This window comes from Castor canadensis, chromosome 6, assembly GCF_047511655.1.
Source record: "Castor canadensis chromosome 6, mCasCan1.hap1v2, whole genome shotgun sequence".
In the NCBI taxonomy this organism is placed as follows: Eukaryota; Metazoa; Chordata; class Mammalia; order Rodentia; family Castoridae; genus Castor; species Castor canadensis.
In genome coordinates, this window is record NC_133391.1 from 173,680,812 (window position 1) to 173,701,411 (window position 20,600).

Consider the following 20,600-nt stretch of genomic DNA (forward strand, 5'->3'; position numbering starts at 1 on the left):
TAGAGGGCCCAGATATGAAGCCACACAACTATAACCAACTTGTAAAAAAAAAAAGAAAGAAATGTTAATAATCAAATGTCAATGCTTTTCTATGTATTAGCAATAAAAAAGTAGAATATATTTAAAATTATAAATCCAATGCTATTTATATTGGCACTCCACCAATTACACACATACGATTGAGTCCAGCAAAACTGGGGCAAGACCTGGTATGAGTAAAACTACAGCACTCTGATGAAAGATATCAATCAATCAATAAATTGATTCCATGGACAGGAAGACTCAATGCTGTTAAGATGTCAGTTATTTCCACCTTGATTTACAGGTTCAATACAGTCTCAACCAAAATTCAAGCAAGTTATTTTGTGGCTATACAAACTGACTCAAAAGTTTATATCGAGAGGCAAAAGATCCAGAGTAATCTGCACAGAATTTAAGGGCAAGAACAAAGGTGAAGGACAGACATGACCCAATGTGAAGATATCTGAAACGCAGATTGGAGATGAGTCTGTACTGTCAATGAGATAGGTCCACATACCTACTGCCATGACTAAAATCCAAAACACTGACACCATCAGCTGCTGGTGAGAGGTGGAACAAAAGGAACTCACATTTATTGCTGGTGAAGATGCAGAGTGGTGTAAGCCCTGAAGGTGCAGGTACCAGAAGAAAATCATCACAGACATTTTACAAACCACCTACCACAACATACCTGTGGGAAAAATAAAGTTTGACTTGTTTCGATGTCATACACAAAAATCAAGTGGTCAGTAAGCAAAGAATAAAGCTTAGAGGAGAGAACTTAAAGAAGATCTTCCCATCTTTGGATTAAGCAGAGCTTTTTATTTTTCTTTTCCTAGTAGTGCAGAAACAACACCAGCCCAAAAGGAAAATATAGATAAATGAGACTGAATTTTAAAAGCAAACACTTCTGTTTATCAAAAGACAGCATTGAAAGTACAAGCAGCAAGGTAGCCACTGTGTCTTGCTGCTGTAACCTCACTTATTTGGGAGGCTGAAATCAGGAGAATTGTGGTTCAAAGCCAGTTTGGCAAAATGTTCACCAAACTCCATCTCAACCAATAACTAGGCCCAGTGGCACAAGCCTGTCATCCCAAGATACATGGAGGCTGAGATGGGGAAGATCACTGTTCTAGTCCAGGGAAGGGGGGTAGTTCATAAGAACAATATCAATAGAAAACAGCTGGGCCATGGCAGCATGTTTCTGTCATACCAGCTATGGCAGGAAACCTAAAATAGACCAGCCTAAGCAAAAAGCAAGACCATATACCCAAAATAATCAGAACGAAGAGGGCTGGACAATGGCTCAAGTCCTGGAGCACCTACTTAGAAAGCCCTGAGTTCAAACCCCAGTACTGCCAAAAAAGATATAGATAGCAAATCAGAGAGTAAGAGAAGATATTTACACTACCTATCTCTAGATAAGTCCAGTAAACTGAAAGAAGATTCACTGAATACTCCTCGTCGTATCCAACCACCGAAAATCCAATGTCTACCAACAACAGAGTGGCCTTTATTGTAGTGTACAGTAACAATGAGTGTGGTAATGCAATTAAAACCATGAATCTTTACTCATAAATAAGCATGCAATTGTGAGTCCTTTCTCAGAAAGTTCAAAACCATGCAGAACTAATCCACAGTGGTCTACATTAGGACCCTGGTCACCACCAGGAAGGACAATGTAGGTGTTGAGTGGAGAAAGGGGTGAGGGGTTCAAACTGCTTGTAAGACTCTATATTGTGACCTGTGAAGAAATTAGACTTCTGTGATCACTGTGTGAAAAGTCATTGAGCCATACCCTTCTTATCTTGTCCTTTTCTTTATATATGCTGCACCAAGACAAAAATAACGTTAATGAAAATAATGAGACAAGGTCAGAAATAGCACATTTCACTATCATTTTCCCACTCTAATTAATGAACCAAAAATGTTAAAGAGCTTGACAGATCATTTAGTTGTATTGAACCGTTTCCCAAGAAAGAAAATGGGGACTCTCAAGAAAGGTTACTGGAGACTTTCCAAGATGTGAGCAATACAGACTGATGGTCACATCATCTCTGAGCTCGCCACCTTCCGCCCACCACCTAGTACTGTCTCTTCTTCCTCTTACAGTCTCAAGGGTTCTGCGGAAACTCCAGCCATGGCTTGCTTGTTTTCCTTAAAAATTACATAGCGGAGCAAGATGAGAACTGAACATATTATTTTCATTAGGGACACAAGTCCAATGGGATCTTGGGTTGAGTCACATTTTCTCACCCACAGAGGTGGCACAGGGCATGGCAGGGGATGCAGGCACTCCTCAAGGTCCTAGTTCACTGTGGTGGCCATCATCTCATGAACTGACGCATGGTAACCCATGCAGCCAGAGGGAAGGCATGTTCACTAATCTATTGGATGATGCAATTTTTAAAAAAGTAGATAGAAGAGGAAGCCCCGTTGTCATGAAGTGAAAAACGATGGGCTAGAAGTTCCCTATGTCACAGACCTCCCAGAGGCAGACGTGAGTAACTGTTACGAGGTTTGTGTCTTTTAGTAGGAAATGACACATGGCTTTATTGACACTGATGAGTTTCCCCAAGTAGCTAACCTTCGTGACTCTACCAAGAATGGAGAAAAGTTGAGCTGACAACTTTAGGCCAGTTCTTAGTATACATATTTTCCATCTAACAGATGCCAGCTTGCTCATAAAGAGGAGCAGAGTCGTCCCTAAGAGCTCACCATCCGTCCTTACTCACTGTTGGGATCAGATCCCAACAGCTACCTAACTGGTAGAGGATATGACACAATCATGATTGCTTGGAAATTAGAAAGTCAGCCAACATGCCAAAGAAAGCAGGCAGTCTGGGATTCATTAAATCATTGAAAAATTGAGGGTTAGCATGCTATAGGAGTGTCCAATTTGCAACTGCTTTTCAAGTAAAATAAACCTTCATGGTGAATCTGACAAGGAAAAGTTCCGTTGGAAATTTTAATCCTTCAAAAAATTTGTGAGGATGTAAAACATTCTGATTTGAAGATCAAAACCCACTTTTAATATCCTCAAATAATTCTTCTCTGACTATGTCACTATTTTCTTCCTATACTTTTTGACACTATCAAACATTTTTTAGACTCTTTCATGATTTACTTCTCACTGCACACCCAAATTCGCATCCTCTCATTCTCTAAGCTGTCAGAACATGATTCAAAATATTAAAAATGTTGATATACTTTCCTCATAGCCACTGGGATGAAAGAGAGATTTTTAAAATTCTGGAAAAAATCCCCTAGAATTATGGAAAAAAATTGGTAATAGAAAACTCTAAATTTTCCTTGTTAATACAAATAAGAGCACAGTGAATTTAAAGGGGGTGACCTTCTTATTACCAAAGTCAGATTTCTTCCCCCATATTGAAAACAATGTGAACAACAGTTTAAAAAAAGATAAAAAAATAGCACGGAAAGTTCTATTATGTGCATGTGACTCCATGAGATTGTACGCAGAATGACAAATGTTAAATGTGAGCTAGAATGTCCTGTGCATGCTAGCTTACTATTTATTAGCAATGTATTTTTCAGTAAGATAGAGAGCAATAATGACCAAGTGTATATTCCTAGAATATAAGTTTAGATTATCAATATATAGGTATTATCCACAAAATTCTCACCCATCCTGTGTGGTATAAACTCTGGAAGCAGTCACCATCCTTTAGGGGGTATAGCATCTTGACTGAAGTCTTAGAATAAGAGCACAGGGAAGGACCAGCTTGAAAGCTCAGAAGTCCTGGAGGATGATGGCCAAGAGACTCGCTCAGAAGATGGCTATGGGATGTTCTAGAGAAGAGGACAGGGAAGCAGCTAGCAGATATTCCCCCACCATACAGGTAGGCACTGGGGAAGCAGTTTACAATCATGGAAAAAAAAACTAATAGAAGTGCAGGCTGATCCTGCTCAGATACTGTTCTAGAAATTTGATGACTTGCCTTGTGCAACAGAAAAAGAAAAAAAGAAAAAAAGAGCTAAAGAGCCTTAGTAAACAAGTAAGAAGTACAGGAAGGGAAGGGGGGGAAGAGAGAGAGACAAAGAGCAAAGAGGGGGAGAGAGAGAGAGAGAGAGAGAGAGGCCAGGGGGACACAGTGTAAATGGATGTGAAGACTAAGTTCTTAATTCTTACTTTGGAGTAACCACTTTCTAGTTTTGACTATAAGAACATACAGGTGGCCAAGCCTTGGAAGGTATATGTCTGGCTGCCAACCTATTTTTTTCTTTCACTGACTTGGGTGGATCCCATGGAAACTGCTCCATTGGTATACACAGTGTCTAAACCCACTGCATTCAGTAAATACATGTTGACTTTTGTAGAACAATTCTAGCTCAATAATGCTGCTGTTTCAGCTTTGTTTTCCTTAAAGTATTGGTATTTGTTCTACTTTCTAGCAATACGAGCAGACTATATTTCCTTTCTTTCCAAATTACAAACTCCCATATCACAACGGGGTAGTTTTTTGTATCCTCTCCTTTGATCTTCATTTGTAACTTTCCTTTGCTTTTCAACTTCATCTAACTTTTAATTTCATGAGTTACTCTGTGGTTTTTGTGAAATCTTCAAATTCTTAGAGTGGTTATGTTTGTGAGCTTTTTCTCAGACTACATACCATTGAAATAAGAGAGATAATTTCCACACTTTCTGACATAGATCTCAGAAATAGGATTTTTCAAAAAATATTGAGAATGAATTTAATTGAGAACCAAGTACAGGAAGCCCCTTGCCTTTTATTTCTTGCTGGCATTAGTGTGTTTTGAACTTAAGGAAGCCCATTCTTTGTATGGGAATCAATTGGCTATGGTGAGTCAGTACATCTGATAGAAGAGCGATGTGTCTGCAGAAAGACATTTATGTCTAGTGTATAAAACTGCCCTTCATCCTAAATAACAGATGTCCCTTCTGCGGTCAAAGAAACAATACTGCTCTCTAAACAGCAAAGGTAGAAATTCATGTGTCTTCTATGAGGAACAAAAACGACAAACTGTAGTTGTTCCAGGGGCTGCCATTCGGTCCAGAAGAGCGTGTTCAGGTGGAAGGGCAGGGATGGTGGGGGATTGAGGGTATGTGGCACAAGGAGCCCACACCAGCAGGTCCAGTACATGCCCTGTGTGTGCCATTTCCCACAAATCTGTCCCCTTCAAAAAATAAGATGTGTTTTCTAAACAAAGGCTCTTGTTTAGAAAGAGCCTTTAAGTACTCTTAATACTTGTGTTAGTTAGACTTTTAGTCAAAGAAACAACTTAAGGGAGGAAAGATTTATTTTGGCTCACAATGTCAGAAGTCTCAGTTCATGGTCACTTACTTGACTCCATGTCTCTAGCCCTGTAGTGGACACTGCATCATGGTGGTAGGAGATGGTAGATGCTGCCTACCCTGTGACAGCCAGGAAGCAGTGACAGAGGAAGGGACTGGGGACAGGTATAACATTCAAAAGCACACCCAAAACAACCTACTTCCTTCAATCAGGCCTCACCTCATAAAGTTTAGAGAATCTCCCAAAATAGCACCACCAGTTGGGGATCAGGTGTTCAACAGGAGCCTTTGGGGGACATTTAACATTGACACCATAACAGTGCTTACAGATAAAACAATATAAACAATGTTTTTTTGGGATCAGTGGAGAGAGGTCATGTCCAAGATCCAGAATGCCTGGGGTCTACCCTCAAATTTGCCAACACTAGCTGTTCCCTGAAGGTTCTAGGTGTTTTCCTGCAGCACCATGTTAGGTGGGTGACACAGCACAGATGGCTGTCTTTACCAACCACCATGTCCTTTCACTCAGAGTTCATGATAGACGATATTTTGAAGCCCTCCCCACCCACTCGGGTATTCTCTGGGTTCTTCCTGCAAAAACCTCACCCTGCCCCAATGTTCTCTCTTCCCCCAGACCTGCATGGAGAACTGAGTCCTGGAAGAGAGAGGATAGGGTGGAAGAAGTGTGGGTCTTTGAATGGTTGCTTGGAGCAGAGATTTTGCTGGCTGGCACTGCAGTGTATCACTGATCAGAAAAATCTGTTTTGCCTGAAGGATTAAACTTTTAATTCACAGCCAGTGAGATTTGGGGGATAGTACATTTAACTACCAGATCTAAAAGTATTTCTTAAGACCCATTTTGTTTGAAATTTTAAAATCTTCCAACTACTTTTTACCTCCCCAGCGTTTTATACTCCAAATGAATTAGGGGTATAATAAAAATTTCTGAAAACATTTCCTAAAATTAAGGATTTTAAAGGCAGAGTAAGGTTTCCTACCTAGTGAGAAATGTATTTTGACAGAAAGCATTAAATTTTCTTTATCATTGTGCACACAGATGTATACATGCTAGATCTTCCCATTAATTAACTAGAGATGCCTAGCTAATAAAAGTGACAAATATTTTTTAAAAGATTAAACGATAGTTGCAATCCTTTGGTTTGGTAAGTGCTGCATGGGCTTTATTTGAGCCTAAAGATCAGTTTGAGATTAAGCCGGCAGGACTGGAAGTTCCAAGGAGGTGTTCAGCAAAGTCCTTGTTCACTGAGGGTCTTGGCACCTTCAGAGGAGACCCATCCGGGAGGCCCAGCTGAAGCTGCCTGCACAGGATGAGGATGAGTAGGCAGCCACCATCAAAAGCACAGAGAGATCACAGATGGAGCACAAGGTGTGCGTACCTTAAAAATTTGTGCAGGTACTGGCGGCTGCAGGGTGACCAGGAGAAGACCCCGTTCCGTCCTGCCAATGTGGGGGACATGATGCTACCTTCAGATCTTCTGCACGTGTTCCCTTCCCCGTCATGGACCATTCCAAAGCTGCACGAGAGAGAGAGATGGCTCATTCAGAACACAGAGCAGCTTCAAGGACCTCACAGGCTGAACAAGTACAAAACATGGAAATCCTTCCTCCTCTCTTTGTAAACTGGCCGAGACCACTACGGGGAGGGGACTAGGAAGTAGTGAAGAGGTCTGGGAGGGCTGAACCAATGTGGGTGTAACACACAGGTGCATGGAAGCAATGCTAGGAACCTCTGTATGGCTATCTTTATCTCAAACTAGCAAAAATGCTGTTTTTCTTCTTATCTCTTAGGTCTTCTCTTCAACAAAATTGGAGAACAAGAAGGCAGAACAGGTTCTGCCTGGAAGCGAGGGGTGGGAAAGGAGAGGTGGCCCAAACAATGTATATACATGTGAGTTAATGTAAAAATGATGAAATAAAAAAGAAGGCAAAACTAAAAGTCAAATTGGTGAGAATATTTCTGTGGTCACAGACCTTGTCTGAAGATTGAATCATTCCTTCAGCTGTTGAAAGGGAACACTGAAATCAAACCAAAGCCAGTGTCCAGATGACTGCCATAGTGTAGACATGTTAATAGGAGTTGACAGAGATGTCTACACCCCACGACGCCAATCAGCATCCCCTTAACCCACCCTTGTGAACACTGCAGTGCTGCACCTGTGAAAGCCACAGTGCCCGAGATGCCCCCTCCTTCCATCTTCAGGTCTCCCAGATAGCTCCTGAAGGGCTCAGTTATGGGAAGTACATTCTTGGGGAGCCATTCCTTTTTAGCCACTACTGTTTGGTTCTCAGTCATGGCATGGAGTACAGAGATCTGAGTGAGTAAGACACAGAAGAAAGCAGGACACCAAGAAGAACAGGATGTTACAGTTCTGGGGTCATACTGCAGCCACAAGTCCCATGAGTGGAGAGCAGGCAGCAGGGGTTGGGAGACTCCCACTTGGGGGGAGTGGACTGCAAAGAGAACAAGAGAATCTGTACTTGTTGCTGAGGTTGAACACATCTGTGCACTTTTTTGCTTAGAACTACATGAAGATACAGGCAAAAAGTAACATTTGTAAGCATCAGTGTTTTGCAGGCACGGTGTTAAACACGAGTTGTATTTTCTAACTTTACATCTCAATATCCCCTTCAGGTAGCCATAGGATCATAATGACAAGACTGAGGGCTGGAGGGGAACCTCGTGCAAGGTTGCAGAGAGAGACCTGAAGTTCAGGTCAGGGCCAGGCAGGACGGGCGCAATAGGGAAACCCGAACATGACTGAAGGGTGTATCCAAGATCCGGCAGACAAATATTGTCGAGTTTCTGCAAAACTTCTGATCAGTACCAAGGATGACATGCATGTGGTCATTTTAACCTCCACCCACCCTCGGATGTTCTGCTAAAAGCAATTAATCAAGATCAAGGCAACCATACGGCAGAGGAAGTGTGTCATGACTGCAAAAATGTTTCGGGGTGAAATCCCAGAAGGGAGGCTGCCCCGGGGAGGAAGCAAGGAAAACCAGCTGCTGAATCACGCTTCCTGGAGTGACCCGGGAGGTGCACTCTGGTCTGGCAGCTGGCCTAGATATGTGTACTGCCGCTGAGTTTATAAAGAACTCAAGTAACCGTGCCCCAAGTCTAGGGAGATCTTGCTTTTCAACTCTCATCTCAGGTATTTTCCGTGATTCCTCCTGGCATCTAATTTCAAACTCTGCTATGCACTAGGACATCTGAGAAAGACACCACACAAGGTGACTACCTGAAGCCTGTCCTGAAAGATTTCTGGGCTAGCCATAGGTTGAGAGTTCAGATCCAGCATTTGTCTGCATTTTCACACACCCCTTGTGATTCCTCAGCACCACCATGTCGTAAGTCATTTCCCATCAGCACGACTCACAGATTGTGCTGTGAAGAATGTGCCCATTAGAGAAAAAAGTACCATGCAATGACATTTGATTTTAACATTGAAGTCATGGGAGAACTAGTAGAACACATCTTGATGATAAGGTTGGTATTTGCTAACCAAGAAATATAATTACTACTCAAGCTATACAGGCCAGATCGTTTTTTGTTCCTGTGCACAACAGCAATTTATTTACAATAGTTATCAGGCTGTATACTAAATTAATAAATACATCTTCTCTCCTTATGCATAGTAGTTTGTAAGTTTCCAAAGGAGTAAGACTCCTCTCATCCATGCCTACAACCCCACAGCCAGTGAAGTCCGGTGGACTGGAGAACCAGCCTATAGCAGGCTCTCCATTCCTGTTCATTGACGGAATAAAGGACCCCTCTGGTTAACACATTTACCGAAATGTAAGCCTAATTTCAGATGTGAGAATTATATTTGATATTAGATGATTTTAGTGTCTGCCACAGCTTTCTGAATAAATCTACTACCATCAGGAAGCATTTATTATTCATTACTAATGAATAACTGCAGAGTGGTAAGCAGACATTTTTAGACATTGTATCAATTATTTCAGGCTGTGTGGACAGTGTGGTTAAGGAAATGAGACACCCTTCAAAATAACAATGGTCCAACTTCATCTGGATGTTGGAAGGACACTGACAACTTCAGGTAGGACTGGGACACCCAGGGTCCTGAGAGGCACAGCTCATCCTCCTTGAGAGGCAGAAACTAAAATGGAGTCACCAGTGGGGTCAACCAGAGGGAGCAGGGGTTGTGCAGGTGGGGCCTTGGTCAGGAGCTTGGCTCCTGACCAGATGGTAATTAAAGAACTCAGGATGATGACAGAGCACAGTCATGAACTGGACCAGGGAAGTAGTGGTGAGCCAAGTGAGGTTATCACCTAACTGGTTGCAATCTTCATTCTGCTTCTTCGAAGGTGACCTTCCTGATAGTGCCTGGGTGGTCTCTTGCAATGCTCATAGCCCTCATTGCTGGGTCATTTGCATAACATGTCTATGTCTTCTCCTGTCTTAGACTTTTTGAGGGCATCGATCAACAGTCTTTAATAAAATCCTACTCAATGCCTTGCTGGCAGAATGTAAATTGTGTCCATGCATAGGTCAAAAGACTTAGGGAAAGACAAGAAAAACAATGCTGGTTGTGAGTGCTTCAAGCACAGTCAACTTGTTTCTCAGTGTCGTAGTGTTCTGAGGTGGTAATGCAGACTGACTGTGTAAGTCTACTCTATTTACTGGAAAGAGCACACATGTGCGAGGGAGCTCACAGAGCTCTGTTGGTTTGGTAGATGGGAAGACTAACTCAGAGTTGATCAGGGGATGATCCCTGGATGCTGCCATGTACAATAAAGCCTCAGTGCATCTGCAGCCTGAGTCTCCTGGCCCTACCAAATGCCCTGGCTTCTCTTAGCAGATGGGAGTTTAGGATTCCCAGATGACATGTTCTCCAAAATGCACAGCTCAGCCCTTGGTATGTCTGTGCCAATCCTTCAATACCTGCGTCTGGCAAACCACATGTTCTGTGCTAAGGGATTTAATAAAACCAGGAAAGTCTCCTGGGACCACCAGCTCTGTAGCAATCTGAGATCACTGTGTACTAAGGGAGATCACTGGATTCTGGATTCCTCTCCATTCCAACACAAATTCAAACCACTGTCCTCAGCAAGTTCAATTTTTAGATCAGATTCCTCAGTATAAACTACAAGACAACAACTGAACAGAGTAGAAGAAATTGGATGGATATCAGCTGAAATCTTCCTTTGAGCTAAAGGTTAGAAAATCTCCAGCTTCCAGACTTGAAGAAGCACTCTTCCAGTCAATAATGACCTCTGAATGTGGACACAAGTATGTAAAATCTGAAGTACAGTTCACCTTTGGTACAGGAGGTTTAATGTCTTCCATAATAAAAGTCCAGGTAGGTGAAAACTTATTTTTCAATTGTTAAAATACAAAACTCAAAAACTTGACTCTCCTTGGAGCTCACTGCCAAAGACAAGATTAAGGCACAATATTGGTTATGATGTTTGATCCAAACCTTTAATTCCTCCTTCAAAAAATATTTAATAAGTCAGGAATAAATGGGTTTGACTTCAATTCATTTCAATTAAAATTCATGAAGGGCTTTATTAGGGACTCTGTGTGCCACAGCGTTTCTCACTTGAAGTTGTCACACCCAACATCTTGTTTGAGATTCTCACTCTTCATTTGGCCACTGGCTCCACTCATTTCCTCCATTCCATTCATACACATTTGATGGACACTCGGCCCGTCTCCCTTGCTAGGGAAGGCAGTACTGAAGGCTCAGTTTAGTTTACCTATAAAATTGCCACATGAATTTTCCAAAAGTGCTCTACAAAAAAACAAGTACTGCTGTCATAAGCATCGCCATTATTGTGACACGTTTTGGCCTTTAGTACAGCTGAATATGTGTTTCCTATTTTACCAGCGAGGTCAGAAGCTACTGCATTCACATCGCCTCTTCAAGGCTCCAGGGTCTCTGCTACTTTCACACATCCTGTAAACATCAGGTATTCAAGAAGGATCTGGTAAGCATATGGAGGTCAACTCTGTTAGCAAGGGACTCTCCTTCTTCCACACATGTAGCTCCTCTTTAGCTTCATCAACAGTCCCATTTCCAAAGGAAAATACTTTTCCCATTTAGAAGAAATTCTCTCACCAACTAGGCCCAGGCTGAGCAAGGAAAGGAAATATTGACTGATTTCTAAGGATAATGAATGCAAGCTGAATTTTGGATATCTCAAGTTTAACTTGGGTTAACTTCACCACCTGCAAAGGCGAGCAATGCCAACGCCTGTATCTCAACTGCTTATCAAATGCCGATGGGCTCAACCCTTGGTGACTTCAATATTCCTTGCCTTGATTGCTTAATTAAGTTCAGGTATGGTTCAGAGGACAGCAAGAGCCTCATGTCATTACAATAATGAAAGTTTTTGAAGTTTTAACTCTAGCAGACTATTAAAAATACAATTATGATTTAACTGAAAGCCTTGTACAGTGTAGGTGCAATTTTCTAAGCAATGAAATAGTCAATCATTACCTGAGTGATGAAAGGATCAGTAATGAGATTTACAGGTTCATTTTCAGACTTTTGGTTTACACTGAACCAAAGCCTGCAGGGCCTCTGTGAGGTTCCTCTGAACAAAGGCACACACATATGTACACATATGCACATGTGTGCATGTGTGCACACCCATGTGCACACACAAACATCCTGATGCTCTGAACAGGTCTGGGTGACTTGAGTCACTGACCTCAGTCCGTTTTCCAGTAGGGAATGGAGAAAGTGGCTTTGCAAAAACACAAATCACAAAGCACTGCCTTTGTTTTCCTATTGCCAGTTCAATCAGGTTGAAAGTAAAATTTTAAAAAATCATATAAAAATTCTATTTTCTAAGAGAAATTTCAAGCCTCATCAAGAAAATACTCATATTACCACTGCTGGCCTGGCCTTCATGCTCACAGGACACTGCACAAAGCACAGAGCTGTGTGGGAAGCAGTGGGGTCCTGAAAATTCTTTTTTTAATAGACAACACCTCAAGGTAAGTCAGTGAATGGAAGGGGCAGCGTAAGGAATCTTATCTAATCAATTGGGTTTTTTTCATTCTATAGGAAGTGACGGAAGATTTTTCATGGAGAGAGAGCATGCCTAGGACAGCATAGCACGTGTCTTGTGAGCCGTTTGCCCATGGCTGTCCACCCTGGCTGAGCCTCCGGACTCACAGTGCTGCCTGATGCTACCTCATTTCAAAACCCACAACGCAGAAGTCAGAGGCAGAATGTGAGAAGTTCTTCCAGATCCTGCCTTTTGTCTGTACCCATGTTCCCACACTGTGTGCACACTCCTATCAAAACATGTACCTCTGGGCACCTGTGTCCCACACTTATAATCTAGCTATGTGGGATGCTGAGATGGGGGAGGATGGAGGTTGTAGGGCAAAAAATGTTTGTGACACCCCATTTCAATGGGAAAAAGCTGGGCACAGTGGTGTGCACTGTAATCACAGTTAAAGTGAAAAGGGTAAAAGAGGAGACTTGTGGTCCAAGCAGGCCTGGACAAAACACAAGACCCTGTCTCCAGAACTGCCAGAGCAAAGAGGGCTAGAGGTGTAGCTCAAGGGGGAGAGTATCCCAAGCATGAGGCACTGAGTTCAAAGCCCAGTACCACCGAAAAGAAGTATCTTTACAAATGTTATATACCGATATATACTCAAACTCAAAAGTAACAAAGTAACATCCATGACTTTGAGATGGCTGGCTACTGTCCTCAGTCATTTGGAGCCCTCTGAGAGCAGCCAATTGTAAGATAAGATTAACCCACAGAACCAAGTTCAAAACATAGGACAGAAGAACAGAGACAATTCTCTTCAATCTTAGGCAGCAGGTTAATAGAGCATAAGAGAAAATCGGAGGGACGTATGAGCAGTGCCAGGCCATGCACAACAGGTGCTAAAGTGGAAAGTAGCTAAGTGACCACATTGTATAGTGACAATCATGTCCATCTGTGTCCATTCTCTTCACAGACTTGACCAGCAGCATGGACATTTCTATGGTGATGCTCCACTTAGGAAAGGACCCTGGGCGCCACCCCACCACGGAGATGGACTTACCTGTGTCCAGACTCATGGGCAATGGTGAAGGCCAGTCCAAGTCCTGTGTCTTCATTAATCGTACAGCTGCGGTACTTACTACACATTCCACTTATGGGTGCAAATCCTGCAGGGCATAAAGATTTAGGATGAGAAAGCATTTTTATAATCAAATTAATAATTGTATACTAATTTTATGTCTTTGGATAAAATGTATCTGTTTTCTTTAGTTTGGGGAAGGTGAGATGAGATGAACCACCCTTGGACAACCCTACAAGGGCGTGAGGTCTTGTGGGAGAGGGGAGCCTCCCAGGAGCACCAGGACTCTTGGCCTCCTGGAAGACAGTTCACAGTTCCGTGCAATGCTCCTGACACAGACTATAGCTGGGGCAAAATAGAAAAGGAGATTTATTTCAGATGGAGAATACGTTCTGACTTTTTCTACAAACATCTGTTCTGAAAAGCAGGAGGGGAGAAGTCTGTAGAGAACGGGTGTGTTGGGAGGAGCCCCATAACCCAGGTTCACTGATTCACCTGTGTCTCCCAGCTATGATTTGGTACGGCAAAAGGTAAGAGCAAAACCAGCCTACGGAAAAAGCACGTGGGGAGAAGTCTTGAGGGACAAGGAACCGGTCACCAGAGCAATGAAGTGTGACAACACAGGTGAGGAAAGGGTCAGAATTTAAACACACTGAGCCACTCTTACCAGCTAGGGTAGTGAGAAGTAAGTTCTCTGAGGCCAGCTAAGGGCCAGCCTTGTAAGCAGGCCTTGCTAAAGACAACAATCCAACCTAGATGCTAACTAACCCTTTCGTACACAAAACATCTTTTTGACTGGGTCCTATCTGAAAGCATTTCTATTTAAAACTTCTTCCTCCCTGTCAACTTGGGGAAGAAGTAGACGGTAAGAAAATAATGTTTTGTGGTGTACCAGTTAGTGGCACGCTCGTGTACAAAGGCCATTTGGAAAGGAGGCACACCTGTGCGGGGACATCTGAAGACTGCTAAATTGCTATTGCTGAGATATTTATAGAAAAACGGGAAGTGGTGAATACAAGGTTACTGTAGTATCTCTATCAGTATCATAAATTACCATTTCTGTCACACTCCAATCCTCTGACTCCCTTCTCACAAGTGCTGGGAGACATGGAAGATATTATTTCTTACTTTAGAACAGGTAGGGACTCTTGAATCTGTGAGGACTCTTCCTTCTATAATCACTTTTGATGAATAAAAGCATAGTTTTATATTTAGATAAAGTTTATAGAGGAAGTACAACTGTATTTCACAGCAGCTGCTCTGAGGGATATGGAAGAGGAATAAAAATACTCAAAGTCCTAGACCACGCACCAAAAAGGGACACCACACACATATATTCCTCTGATTTCTATTGGAGGATCTTACCCAACGTATCACAGGGCTCATTCTTCCAGGAACAAATATCCAGACCTGTCAGTAAGATGGCGTGGTCATGCCGAGTTCCATCTTTCCCCATCAGTCCAGATTGCCACTGGCAGAAGCTACTTAAGGTGTGGTCTGCATGGTGACTTATTACCAGCCCTGGCTGTGCAAGATGAGCCAAGACCCCATGAAAATGAAGAGAAAGCATGTTACAAGTCATTGTCACCACAGCAAACTGTCATGAACCTGGACTTTAAATACATAGTTGGATCTGAATAGTACATTAACTAACACTGAAAATCCCAAGGTGGGTGAGTTATATAAACCCTGAACAGACTCAGTATACTTGTGTATCTTTGTATACCGAAACAATTGGAATTTGTCTGACTCAAAGCACTTTCACTAAACCAAAAAAGAGAACATCTGAACATAATTCTTTTTGCATTCAAAATCTTTGAAAATCACTTTGCAAAATTATGTAAGTCAACAGAACCATTTACATAAGGCCTTGCACATGCATACACAGAACACACCTAGCTGGCTACATATTCATGTCTTAACCATGTTGAGCAAATAGCATTTCCCAGTTATGCCTCTTCTGATATTTATTACTGGAGTCTAAAGTACGTAACTTTCATATAGAGGCAACATGGTTACCAAAAGAGATACCCCTTCAAACAGAAGGGGACATTACAGAAGACATTCAATTGGATCTACAACTGATAGAGCAACAGTGAAATATCAGTTAGGATATCCAAACCCTTGGGAGTGGAGAAGTTTGGTGTGTGTGTGTGAGTTGGTTGGGGGGGGAGGAGAAACCTGATCAGAGCAGGCTGCACTGAGTTATTTGAGCCCATTTGTAGGGATGCTATAGTCCCAATGGGTGGCCGGAGAACATCAGGTTGAATACCTCAATTTCAGTGCACCATCTTGTTAAAAGTTTTAACTGCTGTTGAAAAATTTGTCTTTCAGTCATTGAGTATTGTTTTCTCTGAGAGTCAAGTGTACCTAGGGCAAACGCTGTGGATAAGAACTCAGGCATGCCTGGCATTCCTCAGCTGGCATTTCCGCGGGAACCGCGCTAATTAAAGTTAACACAGGTGGATGATCAAACGATAACCTCGCTATTCTCTGCAGCTTGGATGAATTCCAAGGTGAAAACGGTTTAATACAAGGAATAATTAACCTGTCACCTGAGAAGCCCCGCTAGCTCAGCTTCCCTAACCATACACTCCCACAAAAGACAACGGGCTGTATCTTCCCTGACTAGTCAGCTAGACATGGCCGCCCCCACTCTGCAACCGAAAGGTCAGCATCCCAAAGATCTTACGAATAATCTCAGATTCCATCTAAAAAACTTTCTCCTTATAAACCAGAACACTGAGACTCCCGGGAGATTCCGACGGTGTCACCAAGGGTGGAAGTGAATGCTGGGTGCCTAACTTGGGTCCAGTGCCCACTCTCCTTTGCCAAGTCAGTGCCAGCTCGGAGAAAATAGAAGTAAGCCCTCATGACTAAGTCTCCTCATTACTGATGCCATGAAGTGCTGGCTGGGTACAGAAGGCACCTCTGTGCAGTTACAGGGGGTGGGAATGGACACAGAGGAAGTGGCACCCTGCCACTGAGGCCCAGCATAAAATCTGCGGCATTGAGCAAGAGCACTGAGCTCCACATCCCACCCTGTCTAGGAGAATGGAGATCTGAAGACGAAGGTCTCCAGGGTTACGAAGCAGCAGAATAAAGCAGTGAGGTGTCACACAGTGCAGTTCCACTGTAGGCTGGAAAACACTTTGAGTCTTCTCACAAAACACAGAAAGGGACCAATTCCAGCTGGCTTCCCTAAAGCTGGTGAAGACACATTTTGTCCTTTGTATCCCTGTGTGTTTCGCACCCACTGGCATAAGACAGCTTTTCTACTTGTTTTTCCTGCACAGTTAAAAGAGCATTCCATAGCGTCCAGGCACAAAACCAGCAAAAAGTCTCTTAAAAGAACTGAAAAGAAACTTGCTTTAGACCCAAGGTATTAAAGAATTTTCCCCCAGTGAAAGAGAAGTAAAGAATCCATACAGCACTTACTTTAAAAAACTATTACTTTGGACTTATTTTTCTGGGACTAAAAGAGAGCTGCTGGTTTCAAAGACAGAATACCTGCTCATCTTCTAGAAGAAGGAGACCTACAATTGCAATGTTGATGTTTCCTCCTATCGTTCCATCCTTGAACAAGGCAGACACCTGAAACAGACAGAAAAGTCACTGCAGCCCCACCAACGGCAGGCTTCTTCCAGGCAAGGACAGGCTGGAGTCCTGCTGCTGAGGTGGAGCCCCTGGGCTGCAGGGACGGAGCAGCTTTAATTGTCACGTGTTGCGAGACAGGTGTGAACACCCTGAACCACCAGTTGTTGAAGATTTATCGTGGGTGCCTGGAAGCAAATGCTGGAAGTAAAGTTTGGGGAGCAGGATTCACCATCAGCAAATACTAATGAGAGGGTTACAAGGCCCCTGAGTTGGTCAGTGTCCTCGTTAGAATATGGGGAAGACAGGGACTTTTTTTATTATTATTATTCATATGTGCATACAATGCTTGGGTCATTACTCCCCCCCTGCCCCACCCCCTCCCTTACCACCCACTCCGCCCCCTCCCTCTCCCCCCCACCCCCTCAACACCCAGCAGATACTATTTTGCCCTTATTTCTAGTTTTGTTGAAGAGAGAGTATAAGCAATAATAGGAAGGAACAAGAGTTTTTGCTGGTTGAGATAAGGATAGCTATACAGGGCATTGACTCACATTGATTTCCTGTGCGTGTGTGTCACCTTCTAGGTTAATTCTTTTTGATCTCACCTTTTCTCTAGTACCTGTTCCCCTTTTCTTATTGGCCTCAGTTGCTTTAAGGTATCTGCTTTAGTTTCTCTGCATTGAGGGCAACAAATGCTATCTAGTTTCTTAGTAGATTGGACTTTGATCACAAGATAAAAGCGAGAGCACACAGGGAGATATGAGGATAGGTAAGACACCTTTTTTGTTTTTTGAGACAGGGTCTTGCGTCATAGCCCAGGCTGGCCTTGAACCCTCTATCCTCCTGCCAGTGCTGGGATTGCATGATGACAAAACACACCAAACACACTCCAAGCTCTCCTGGCAAGGAATCCCACATGCAAAAGAAATGCTTAGGATCTAAGACCGAGAAGACACGGGAAAGAGAGAGGCAAATGCAGTGAGATGACGGAAGAAAATCGCAAATAGGACGATGGGACACAGAATTAGAAATGAGGGACTAGAGTGGCTGGGACAACGTGACAGTAATGGATGCCACAGAGAGCCCATTAGGTACTGAGGTGTAGAGATATTGGAGCAACTCTACAAAATGGAGGCAGGTACTTTTACCAACCTCAGGGCTGGACCCTGAGGTCCTCAACCAAGCATCACCTCACCTGTAGGGTGGGGCAGGATGGGTCCATCTCACTATTTTCCTCCGTCCCCAGAATTCAGCCTATCAAAGTGTACTAACTGCATGACTCCAGGGCCAAGAGACACATTTGGGAGCACTGAGTTTACTGAAGTAACTAATGTAAAACATCTTTAAAAACTGTCATTAAGCTGTTTTACAAACACTTGGTGACCCTGGATTTTGTCTTCTGTGATCTAGGTTTCAGTCACAGGCAGCTGGGTTTAGTCTACCTCTCATCACCCCACAATAATTACCCCTGCCGCCAGTTCGAGACAAAGGCACCCTTCATCTGGGAAGATGATATTTGGAAAGGTCGTGCTGTTTTTCAGTTCGTGTAGATAAGATATTTTATATTTAACATGTAAGCAACTCCCCCAAAAGATAGGCATTTCTCTGTGGTCATCTACAATCACACATTAATGCTGAAAAATAGATTTCTTGCATGACAATGTCTTATCCTATTAGAGATTTCTACTACAAGAAACATCTATAAATCAACCCGACACATCACAGGCTGATGGACTTGTAGAGACAGTCAAATTATTTTTCCTCTTTGTTGATTCCTGAATTCTGAAAATGGTTCTTTGGATAGAAAGACTGAGAGTTATCACACAGAATATTTCTTACGTCTGAGACCCAAACCCCAAGTACAGGGTAGGAAGGGGAGAGCACAGAGCAAACCCAATGCAGGCTCACGGAGGTGGCCCACCATGTTGAGCACTGTCAGGACATAGGTGGTGACATTTCCATGGCCGTGGTTTTGCATCATCTTCTTGTCCACCACCACCAGTGTCTCCACGTTCAGTTCTTCATTTCTATGGGACTTCAGCAGGGAGCGCTTGGGTCTCAGGCAAGACTTATACTCATCAGGCAGGATGAAAAGGTCTTCCCCAGGAGGCAGGGGCAAGTCTACGGAGGAACACGGATGAGCAAAGGAAGGCAAACGTCATTGCACAGAACCAGAGGTGTAAATGGTCCTACAGAAATTTCTTCTTAAAAATGAAGAGATGCTGGGTGTGGTGGCCCATCCCTCTGATTTGTAATCTGCACTCAGGAAGCGGAGGTAGCAGTCTATGCTCACTACCATTGGGGTGCATAGTGAGACCCTGTCTCTTAAAAAAACAAGCAAATGAACAAGCAAAAAACCTTATGGCTGTGCTCTGGTGAGTCATGCCTGTAATCCTAGCTATTTGGAAGGCTAATATCAGGAGGATCATGGTTCTGGGCAAACCCAGGCAAATAGTTCTCGAGACCCCATCTCCACAATAACCAGAGCAAGATAGACTGGAGGTGTGGCTTGAAGGGGTGGAGTGCCTGCTTTGCAAGCGTGAAGCCCTGAGTTCAAACCTCAGTCCCACGAAAAAAATCTTTAAAACTCTGTGATGTAAAACTTATGTTAAATTTGGAACACCAGATGTAAGCACAGTTTGTATAATCTAGGTGTCATGGATACCATGGTTGAAATTACCTTTACATTATTTTAGCCTGATTTAAAGCAAGAGGGGGGTTCCAAGTCCTAGCAGCTGGAAGCAGTGTCCAAAGACTACCAGGACATTTGTGGAACAGGACTCTTGAACAGCAGTAATTGACTAAGAAATGTAACTCACAGCTACAGAAAATTACACAGGCTTACATTCCTGTCCTTTATGGATACTTCTGGTGACCTGGCAGTTGTTAGCGCTGATGACAACATCTGGACACATGGCTGGTTTTCTGATTTTCTGTCCAGTGGAGACACTGGACATAAACTGTTCATGGCAGGTCCACTCAGATCTCAATGGAAGGTGCCATGAGGACTTTCTTTATGTAATTAGGGCACAGTAACTGCTGCCCTTGTGGGGTGATGCCTTTGAAACATTTTTGACATTTATAATAGTTTGCACTACATTAAAAACAACCAGATTTAGTGGATGCTTCAAAAATGCAGTCAGAATTTTTTCATGTGAAAACAGACTTCAAAAGCCCCCACAGCCAGGTGACAGGTATGCAAACTGGACCATGAGGTACAGTGGAGGTAGATGATACTTCAGGGTACTTTTTGTCCAACTGGTACTCATATCTACTCCATTTTATCTCTCTTTGTCAAAATACAGGTTGGGCATCCCTAATCCAAACCTCTGAGCTCAGAAGTGTTCCAAAACCTGAGACTTTTTGAGTGTTGACATGAAGGGAGCAGTGGAAAAGTCTGCACCTTATCTCTTTCTAAGGGTCACAGGTGAAACACAGGTGAGTCAACACAGTGCATAAAATTGTTTTCAGGCTATGTGTTTAAACTGTATATGAAACAATGAATTTTGTGTCCCGTCTTGGGTCCTATACTCAAGATAGCCTATTATGGATATGAAAATATTATAAAATTTTTAAAAATTTTGAAAATGGAAACAATTCTGGTTCTAAGCATTTCATATGAGAGAT

The 20,600-nt window shown here is 42.8% G+C and overlaps 1 protein-coding gene across 1 annotated transcript in view; it reads right to left on the minus strand.

Annotated features, from left to right (window-relative positions):
• Window positions 1–20,600, minus strand: part of Adamts16 (ADAM metallopeptidase with thrombospondin type 1 motif 16) — a 151,148-nt gene that overhangs the window by 92,930 nt on the left and 37,618 nt on the right. Inside the window, exons 4-8 of the mRNA XM_074077759.1 lie at window positions 18,895–19,094; window positions 16,887–16,970; window positions 14,742–14,901; window positions 13,359–13,464; window positions 6,697–6,834 (exon numbers count right to left, since the gene is read on the minus strand). Coding sequence (XP_073933860.1) covers window positions 6,697–6,834; window positions 13,359–13,464; window positions 14,742–14,901; window positions 16,887–16,970; window positions 18,895–19,094 — 688 coding nt within the window. The remainder of the gene's footprint in view (window positions 1–6,696; window positions 6,835–13,358; window positions 13,465–14,741; window positions 14,902–16,886; window positions 16,971–18,894; window positions 19,095–20,600) is intronic.